Raw genomic sequence first — 10854 nt, forward strand, 5'->3', positions numbered from 1 at the left:
ACTCACACACTTCAGACAGTCGTACTAAGAGGCTGCTCTGTAGTTCCTCATTGCTGAACAGCTGCATGTTATTAAAGTGTCTTCTTGCTCTTTTGTAGTTCACGGGTAATCAGTAATGAGTAAGTTAGTTTCTGTTTTTGTGCCGTTTGGTGTTTAGATTGGAATGTGTCTCATGAAGAAAGTGAATCATTAGATTGAAATATGGGTAATTGTGAACTAATTATTGCCTAATGATATCTGTTTTGTTTTTTAAATTCAATTTAGTAGAAATTCTTATATAAGAATAATAATTTTTTCTTTAAAGTTTAAGCAAAGGATTGTTGTTGTTGTTGTTTTTTTGTAAATATATTATTATCATCTGAGTAGTCAGCTTGATGTGATAAAATAAAATAAAATAAAGCCATGATAGCTGAAAACTACATTTTATAATAAAAAACAAACTTAATTCTTTATGCTGGTTAAAATGCTGCTCCCAGCATATGATATACATTAATGCCATTATTGTAGATTATTATATATGAAATTTAAATTTATTATATCTATTGGCTTGTTTTATTTTATAAAACTGTATCATTGTACCATTAAGTTTAGCTGTATTTTATGTCATACATAATATTTTAATAAAGATTTTTTATCAAAGTAACACAAGTGAAAAAAGTCTTAAATGCATGACTTAAATCTTTTAAATTTTAGAAGAGCATCAGTCATGACAGAATTTGTTATTGCAAACTTTATTACAAAAAAATAACACATTTCATTTTTAAACACAACCTAATGGTTCTGCTCAATAGACCACTGAGACAAGCATCCACTAAAAAACAGTTAAGATTGCACAGTCATCAAAAGGTCTTATATGCTTTCTCTGGCAATAGTTTCATAGCACCATGCAATTCTTTGCATTAGTTTTATTTACTGGCAGAAATGACCACAATCATGCTTATTCACACAACCTCCAAGTACTATGTAGTGTCTCATTTTTCCCATCCTGACCCTCAAAACACACACCATGTCAAACGTGTGTAAAACAGTTTGCCATAAAGTATTAAAAAATGTATTTTGTTAAAAAATATATGAGTATTTTAATCTATCTGTAAAACCCTATAAAACATTTGTTGTATGAAATAAAAGATGCCCTTTATAGTTTTTTTCATTATATTACAAATCGCTGAATTATTGGAATTAATTGCATGCTTTTAACGACTGACAGTTGTCCACGTAGTAATTATATGTATAGAAAATATGCATCACAAAGACAAATTAACCTTTGCCTACACTGGGTCAAGTCCTGGCTTACTATATATGCATCAAGCTTAAATTTGTTAGCAGAGCTTGAGTTTGCCCTTGTTGAGAAGAAGTTCCTCTAGGTAGTGCTGCACCTTTGTCACTGTCATGTAAAGGTGGCTTTCTGGGAACACACTCTCATTCATCTGTACTGCTGGTTTGGGCTTAAGGGGACACTCCATTGAGAAGGCGAGGGAGCGCACCCTTCCTTCCAAGCTGGAGACATCAGCCTGAATCTGGATGAGGAAAGGGTGCTGCTGCAGTTCAATATCCAAAACTCCAAGCTCATGGCTTATATTACTTAGTCCTACAATGGAAGGAGGGGGAACACCTATCGGTGAAGCCAGCAACTAAGAATAAAAAAAATAATACATAAGCTTAGTTTAATAATGAAAAAAAACATTCCTCAATGAGAAAATTTAGGCAGAAAACAGTATACGCAATGAAAATAAACAGCAAATCGCATTAACATAAAAATAATCAATATATTGGTACCTTTAGTTTCTTAATGTGGACAAGGGTTATCTGAGCAATGTTTACAATGTTGTGTATGGTGTTTCTGATGGATTCTCCCTTTGTGAGAAGACTAGTGCTCTGATGAGCTGCCATAAGAAAGACGCAGAGAAGGGCCAGAATGTTACGCATCCTAAAAAGGAAAAACGAATTCATTAAATAGACAAAAAGAAAAAAGCCATATAAACAAAGACATAATAAAAACATGCAAAAAAAAAAAGTATAACCTTAATAACGTCTTCCTCTGGATATTTTTTGCATTTACTGTGGGGAAAAAAAAATCTAATCTCTTACCTGGATTTCTTGAAATGTGCTCCTCTAACTGGCTTCTTTGCAGGTTTCCAACATTTAAATAGTCTGCCCTGCACTTCAGTCTTGCCTCGGTCTGTTCTCCTCCTCTATCCCCCCCACGATACATCTTAAACGTAAGCCTGACACTTGTAGGTCAACTTCTTAACATGCACTGATTAAAAAGGAAATTCCCATTAAATATCAATAAGAAAACAGATCACTCTGACTCAGACACACATGTTCTTATTTTTTTTCCCCCCTAAGATGATCATTAACAATGTTAGTATAAGCCAGTTGTTAATGTAACACTTTAATCTTAACTTTGAGTTACTGGAAAATGTGTAGGCAGACTGACACAGTGCAGAGTGCATGCAGTACAGCTGTTTAAAAGAAAATGTGTATGTAGTGCTATTTGAACTCTTCTTGTTTAGTATAAGTGAGTCATCCTATCAGCTCTTGTTCTAATATTTCTGATAAACAGTTGTGAGTTGCAAAATGTCTGCTGGAAAAAAATTTGATGCAGTATGGAAACAAATAACGGTATATCGGTATGATTTTGAATTTTGAATGTTGTCTTGGTGTTACTGTGACTCATCTGCGTGTGTGAAAGGGAGTATATTCTGTTCATTCTTTTCATTTTACCATTATTTGTCTTCAGTCAGAGCTTCACTTCATTGAGAGTTCACTAGCCGTGATCAGGAATGGAATCAGTAATAAAACCAGTGACGGCATGAGAGTTAAGTGGAACAGTGTGGAAGATCCTTGAACACTGAAACCTTTGAATCTGCCGATGACTGGAAAACCACTAAAATCTTGGACTTCAAACCTTTACAGGGTACCGTCGAGGTAAATAGACCGTTTTATCTGATTGCTTCCGTGTTTGTTTTCTTTTTTGATAGCTAGTTTACATGTTGACAAGCTATTTTTTTTTTTTTGGGTTGTATGGAAGCCCCAAACGCAATTTCATTGTTCTTGACAATGACAATAAATAAATAAATACTAAAATACTAAAATATTTTCTGGGTTGTCTGTTTAGGTTCTCAGTTAAGTTCTCAGGTCATGGCAGAACGTCTTTTTGTAAGGCAGGGATAGCATGCCTGTAACTAATTTAATTCACTATGAATCGTGTTCTCTATACATGTAAATATACCTATACTTCTTTTTATGTACCACACAACAGAAGCTTAAAACCGAAAAAGCAAGAAAATGCAAGAGAACACACTTTTTGTAAGTCAGATGCGTCATTGCAGGGATAGCATGTCTGTAACTAATTTAATTCACGATGAATCATTTTCTCTGTACCTGTAAACAATCTTCATAACATACATATGACTTATTCCTAATGCACTGAAAACTTCTCTGGCTGACCAGTAAATTTGTGTACGGGGGTATAAAAAAAGAACTGAGCAATAGAGTGTTTCAGATATTTTTTTAAAAAGCATTTGATATCTGCTTTAGTCTAAATATTTAAGTTGCGAGTTGAACTTCCCGGGTTTGCAGGTTTAGGAAAATGTGGGTAATAACAATATCTTTATTCACCCCTGTCCTAATAAAACCCTGCTAAACCTGCACATTCACTTTAGCTTACTTCTTAAAACATCCTTAAATCATCCTTTGTTGGTAGAAACTTTCTCTGTCAACAAGAAGAAAAATATTACATTGAAGAAAATTACAAAGAAAATAACAAAAAGGGACTTTTTTCACTGGACTTCTTATATATATAGATATATATATCTATATATATCTATATATATATCTATATATATCTATATCTATATCTATATCTATCTATATATATATATATATATATATATATATATATATATATATATATATATATATATATATATATATAATATGTATATATATATATATATACATTTAATTTGAAGATATATATATATATATATATATATATATATATATATCTTCAAATTAAATGTATATATATATATATATATATACATACATACGTGTGTATATTTATATGGAATATGTTTGTGAAGAAGGTAATCAGTCCTTAAGCTGATCATGTTGACAGCTTATAATAATAATTATACTATAGTAATTATGTTTATTATAATAATAACAACCACAATTAATCTGAGCTGGTCTTCAAATTAAAGAGACTGAGTTCTTTGGAAAGATGACAGTCACAGATAATGAAAGTTGAAAATAAAAAGAAAACACAATGCTCCATAATTAAGCTGTATTTATGCAACTTTCTGTCTTACTATCTAACAAACTTGTGGTATATAAAGGCAATTTTCCCCATCTTTTCCTGATAGAAAAGTGGATAATTATATGACATATTCCACTAAACAGATTCTTCTTTTTTGCTTTGTTCACTTTTCTTTTCTTTTCACAAGCACAGCTTGGCTGGATTTGTCATCATGCATCAATCTCCCCTTAAACTCAGAGGTCATACCAAGCCGATCCTATAGTTGCTGATGCCCATAATTTTAATCGTTGTTGGTAATATATTGAGATGGTACGTATCATAATATGTACTCCACGTTACTCCTTTGTATTACAGAAATAACATAGTGCAGATGGAAATACTTTGTTTTTAAAGTAGATGATACATTGAGGCAAAAATGGGCAAGTGGGAGGAGAAAACTGGAAAGTGTATTCAGGTCACTTCCAGTAAGTTAACATGACGGATCACCAAGTGAATTTGACCTTTACCACCCATACTTGGCTTTTTGAAACCAAGTGACTCGTCTACAAAGGAAATAGTTGTGGTTTAACACACATGACTAAAGCATTATTGCATGATTGCAGAGGATTTAAACCTCCCAAAAGATTAGTCATCGCAGACAGGATTCACAGGACTGACCTTTAAAAAGAAATCAGCTATTAAAATTAAATGTTCTGGCCTCCTTTTGACAGATTTATATGTGATATCACTTACCTCACTTAGCTCACTTTCAACCTGCTCTTTGTAAATCACTTTCCCCACAGTTTTATATACATTTAATATCATGGTCCTGGGTCTTTGACCCAGCGTTTTGAGTTTTGGGATGTTTTGAGTTTTGTTGCGATCTTGTGATTATTTCTTCTGCATTAAAAGATGATTCAAGTTTATACTTTGTACTCTTTAGTTAGTTCTTCATAAGTGTCTCTGAGTTTGTTATCTAGATTCCTTTATCATAGTTTCTTGTGTTATAATGTTAGTTTTGTGTCTCAGCTTTGTCTCTGTGTCTTGTCCTCTGCGTCTGCTATGGAACATTACCTCTCTGTCTAACCAGTCGTGTCCCTATTTGGTTTCTTAGTCCTTGTCTCAGTGTTTGTTACTTCCTGTTTTATTTTGATAGGCTCTTGTCTTGTATGAATTCTTAGTTTTGCTTCCCTCGTGGTGTTAGTCAGATTCCGTTCATCTATGTTCCCCGCTGTTTCCCATCTCCCTAATTACCTGGTGTTTACATATAGTCTTACTCTCCATTTGTTCTTTGCTGTGTTGTCCCTCTTACTTGTGTCTCTCCGTGTTTTGTGTTTTTAATCAAGTATTATTGTTTTGTGTTTTGTTAGGGCTTACAATAAAGCTGTTTTTGAGTTTTACGCCTCGACTTCCAAGTCTTGCAGTTGGAAAGCAAATGTTAGTTCCATCAGCCTCAGCTATTGTGTTGGTTCCAACACCATGTAGTAGTCAATGTTAGCATGCTAAACATCATCACATGTTAGCATATTAGCATACTAAACATCATCACATGAGTGCAGTGCAACTGCTGTGGTTACTAAAGCCTCCTTTAGTATGAGTTCCTGCAACATACTAAAATTAACTTCAATTTGTTTTAAAAAGCTAAAGCTTCACTTAACTTTACCTCTATTAATAGATAAAAATAAATGATCAAAGATCAGTAGGAAAAATTGGCCTTGTCATTTAAATTTGAATATTTCTCTGAAGTATAGAGACATGAGAAAGTACCCCCACTTTCAATTGTAATGTTTTATGTGTTAGGACATAATAAAGATAACCTAGTCCTTAGAAGGTCATGTAATTAGTGAAATACAATCTCAGATTGTGCTCTATAAAAGCACAAGTTTTGCTAGCTTGGTCAGTAGCATTCAGGTGTATGGTAGCACAATGCCAATGAGGAAAGACACCAGTAAAGATCTTAGAGAAGCAATTGTTGCTACAGTAAGAAAGAATATTCATGAGTGGAACACATTCAAGACAGTTGGCAATCTGCCCAGGAGTAGAAATCCCTGCAAATTCGGCCTTGACTCAAGGTCAGCTTGTCCAATGCTCAGAAAAACTGCAAAAAACCCAAGAGCTAAATCATAGACCCTACAGGCCTCTGTTAGCATGTTAATGTTAAAGTTCATGACAATAACATTAGAAGGTTTGGAAGCATTGCCAGAAGAGAACCCTCTCCTTTAAAAAGAATATGGCAGCACAGGTTAAGTTTGCAAAGCTGCCTTCGACCAAACCACAGGACTTATGGAGCAATGTCCTTTGGACTGATGAGACCAAAGTGGAGATATTTGGCCAGAACACACCACACCACATTTGCAGAAAATCGAACACAGCACGGGTCATCATAAGGACACTGATTTCAAAACAGCAAATCATACAAAAGAATAAGTGAAAAAGACAATATTTAAGATGTCTCAATGGCCCAGTCAAAGTCCAAATCTTAACCAGATTGAATGAAAGAATAAATGAATGACTGCAAACCTCAATGAATGGAAGCAACATAGTAAAGAAGAGTGGGACAAAATTGCTCCACAATGATGTGAGCTACTGATGAAGTCATTACTTCAAGTTATTGTTGTTCAGGGTGCCTCTACTTCCTATTGTATCATGCAATCCCTTTAGTTTTTCACACATTTCTGCATTCTTCATTCTTAGATACGTTTTTGTTGACTACATTATGACAGAGTAATACATGATGTGATGTTGTTCATCTGAGGTTGTATTTACCTACTTTTAAGACCTGAAAGAAAACTGTATATGTAAATATTTTTTAATTTTGTTCTCCCATTTAGAACAAAAGAAATATCTCGTATTTTCGTACCTTGATAATATGTAGCTCTCAGTTTCAGATAGTATACCAAAGTTACAAAGTTGTGATCCACTGGCGTGTAATTTTCTTGTCTGAAAATAAGATCACACCTGTGTGTTCTATGCATACATTTCTTCCTAACTCGACCTGTGGTATGTGTGATGGTCCCTGTGCCTCCCTGGCCAGCCCAGTGTGGCCACAAGTGTTTGTTGTTTTTCTCTCTCTCCTACCTGTCTGCCTGGGTGGAGCTCTGATTGGGCTCCCGCCCTTGACCCACGCACCTGCAGCTGATCTCGAGTGAATTGCAGTTGATCTCTGGCTCTTCTTATGGCTGGGGCTCTGAGCTATTCGTCGCTGGAATATTGAGTAACCCTCGTCAGTATTGCCTGGCTTCATTGTGAATCAGTTGTTCCCGTGCTTGCCGCCTACTTACCCTCGTCTATGTTTATAGATTTATCTGGACCTGCCCGTTTCGACTCCTGGACCCCGTGAGTGTGAGTGGGTTGCTCGTGTGAGGAGTGTTTGGACAAGGAGCGGAGCAAGTGTGAAAAAGTGTGTTTCCCCGGCCTATTGATCCCCGGGACCCTGGTGTCCCCCCCCTTCACGTGTACATAGCGCACCGGAGTGATTAATAAAGTCTGTGCCTGAGTCCGCCCATCACCGTGACAGTATGCACATTTTAATTACATTTCATGTAACTACATTTGTGTGTTCTGATTTCAGAAATCCTAAACTACAGAAAGATAATGATTAAACTGCTAAAGACAACTAACAGATGTGCATGATTCTTTCTTTTGCGTCATTTCCAGAGGTTGGAATAACAATAATTTTTCCACTCCTGCCAGCAGCACAAATACATGGATTTCTTTTCTGCTGAGCCAACTCACAATAAATGAATAGTACTTGGCAAGATTGAGAATAAAAACACAGACATGATCTTTGAAAGTATGTTTTGGTAAATTAAACAAGGCATGAAAGTGTTCACATTTACAGCCTTTTACCGTAATCTTGTGTTGAATACCTCATAGGGAGGAGACTGCCAGTATGCATTTGGACATACTGAGTAAGGTTTCTATCAACCCTTAATCCTTGTGAAAACATTTCAGGAAGAAACTTTACTGTTAAGAATTATTCTGTGCTTTTTAAAATTCTTCCGTTAGTCTTTGTAACAGAGATCCATGTCTTGCAGTTCTCAATCCATCCTCTGGATGGCTATACTCACCCAGAGATGAGCGGTTTCCCCGTTTGTTTTGACTCTCGGCACAGTGTAAAATTCTTCCCCTGTTATGAATTTTCTTTCGAGCTTTAAATCTTCTATGAAACATAACATCGCAGCATTTAAGTCCTTGAATTTTTAAAGGGTCTTATTTGTGAATTACAATAAACTACATTTCAAACAACTGTGTGGTGTTTTCCAGGTATTTACTGTAGTTAGTTTGAATGTATTTCACTTTAACCTGCTATTGGGATTTTTTACCTTTTATGCACACTATTCTTATGTTATGCTATAAAATAAATCAATTATCTCTGCAAGAGGATATACATTTTAAACAAAAAAACATAGCAACTATGTAACAACCTAGCAATTTACTATTCCTAGATAAATCTCACTTTTTATACTTATCAGGTCCAACTAACCCCAGCTACATAGGATACATTTTATCCCAAACCAGAGTTCATGTGTCACCAGGTTAACTTTTCTATGGCACTCGTTTCTTTTTCTAAACATCTGTGTTAACATCTTTTTGTAATTGTGCAAGTTTAGGAACTAATTTCAGTGTCTAATGTATTGAAATTTAAATCTTTACATGTGACTTTTAGTCTTTATTGAAAGCAAGAGTAAAATGACTTTATGGTTCACTATTGTAAAGACAAGAATAATGCCACACATTTACTTTCCAGGCATTTTCTTCTGTATATGATTATCCAAAGCTACTGATATAAAGAAAAATGTGTAATACCAGACAATAAATAAATAAATAAATAAATAAATCCCTATCTACCATCTCTTGCCTGTGGTTACCAATTCAATTTACTCCATTACAACTGAAAGGAGCCAAAGTGCATCCACCAACCTACATCCCTATCATGGATGAGGCACTGCTCTATTTCCCAAGGCTATGCGTGACACACAAATTTAACTGTGAATCTCTAGCTCCAATCAGAAGGTCAGTCAGAGACTTGTTTGGTCATTTAGTAGTTGCAGAGGCCCTTGTGCAAAAGCACGTCACTCCTATTAGTCTTTTTGATACTGTAACAACCCACAAGGCAGGACGAGTGGATGACTTCATCTGGAATTTGCTGGCGTTGTTCTTTCAGGCTTAAAAATAGAAATAAAATTAAATTCTTGATATTTTTAGGAGCTGGATTCTTAAACGCCACTGATACACCTTGTGAAACAAGAGTTAGAAATCACAACCCATTCATTCATCAATCACCAACAGAGAAACAAGTGTAGTTTAATATCCTGCACATATGAATATGTTGCTGAAATAACTAATCAAAACTACGCAATGCTTACAGTTTGGACACTGGATTGACAAAAACACAACACAATACTCCATCAAAATTTTATTTCAGCTATATTTAACAAGGCACAACATTTAACAGGGAACATTCACGTTACTACAAGGAAGCTTCTAGAGGTTTTGAAAGGAAAAGAAATAGAAAAGTGTCAAAGGAGTAGAAGGGTGCAAAAAGTTGATCACTGCCATAACCATAAGGGACAAGCTCATCAGCATAACATCACTTAACATGTGCTCCTAATTGTAATTGCTCATGATACCGTAAAGAATGCCTCGTGCACCCTCGTGTGCTATATGCAGGCATAAAAACGCTCCCCAAGCGATGAAGTCACATGGCCAGTGAAGTGCACAGAAAGTGCCTCGGGTTTTGATGTATAAAAAGTACATTGTGAAGGCTTGTGGCATTGGCAGGATAAATAATCATGTTTATGTAACACATAGAACGTCAAAGCCTTGGAGCTACACAACAATTTCCTCTTAGCTTATTTAGTCACTATTTACATCCTGTTAATGCAGTTTCTGGGGTTACATTTTAAAATGTATGTCTCAATGAGAAAATGCCATCCTATTAGTTCCTTCTACAATAGTACACCACTGTACGGTAGCATGAAAATATGAGGAAGGCATAGATGCACTTGGAATACACTGAAAGTGTACAAAGGATCAGACAGTCATAAATGCCTTACCCAATCATGTTGTATTTCTCTATGCACTTTCATAAACAACTGACTGGGCAGAGACGATAAAAAATCATTGAACGAGTACAACACAGTCTACAAGGAATGTATGAAGACAGCATCTGTTGTAAGATTCTTCTAGTAACATATATAAGTGCCAACATATGTAAAAGAAATAATGCATTTTTGGATTGCATGACAAAGAAAAAGCAAAAGTGTTCCACATTAATGAGATATGACAGATCTAAGTGAAAATTTTTTGGGGTTTTTTGTCAAATCTGACAAAGTAAGACAAGTTGCTACGTGGATTACACTGCCTGGTGTGTCTAAACTGGCACACTATAAGATTTTTCCCAGAAAGAAATTTGATATTAAAGCTCACTTTGGAAAGTGGAGCTTTACCAGACTGATGAATAAAGCTGGTGTCTCTTTCTTGCTGTTTCTTACTGTAATAAGATTCTTTCCGATCTGATTTTTCTCAGGTTGCAGACATGTGTTGTGCCACATCCTGCATTAAGCTTCTAAAATTCTTCCAATTTAAAAAGGTAAGTTCTTCTG

At 35.2% G+C, this 10854-nt stretch overlaps 1 protein-coding gene across 2 annotated transcripts; it reads right to left on the reverse strand.

The window, feature by feature from the left end:
• Positions 1–581: 581 nt before the first annotated feature.
• On the reverse strand, positions 582–2356 carry lepb (leptin b). Of its 2 annotated transcripts, XM_076875909.1 has the most exons (3): positions 2089–2356; positions 1777–1927; positions 582–1631 (listed from the first exon to the last, which is right to left on the reverse strand). In XM_076875909.1, exons 2-3 carry the CDS (start codon positions 1924–1926, stop codon positions 1320–1322), a joined length of 462 nt encoding a protein of 153 aa, XP_076732024.1. In that variant the 5' UTR covers position 1927; positions 2089–2356; the 3' UTR covers positions 582–1319. The 2 variants fall into 2 exon arrangements, with proteins under 2 accessions (XP_076732024.1, XP_012773812.2); XM_012918358.2 differs by having other exon boundaries at positions 1777–2356.
• Positions 2357–10854: the final 8498 nt, after the last annotated feature.

Source organism: Maylandia zebra, linkage group LG17 (genome assembly GCF_041146795.1).
Source record: "Maylandia zebra isolate NMK-2024a linkage group LG17, Mzebra_GT3a, whole genome shotgun sequence".
In the NCBI taxonomy this organism is placed as follows: domain Eukaryota; kingdom Metazoa; phylum Chordata; class Actinopteri; order Cichliformes; family Cichlidae; genus Maylandia; species Maylandia zebra.

Coding starts and splice junctions, on each gene's coding strand:
- lepb (XM_012918358.2), bottom strand. CDS start 2,001: ATGTTTTTATTATGTCTTTGTTTATATGGCTTTTTTCTTTTTGTCTAT. Junction 1,632..1,776: donor TCCACATTAAGAAACTAAAG/GTACCAATATAT, acceptor TTTTATTCTTAG/TTGCTGGCTTCACCGATAGG.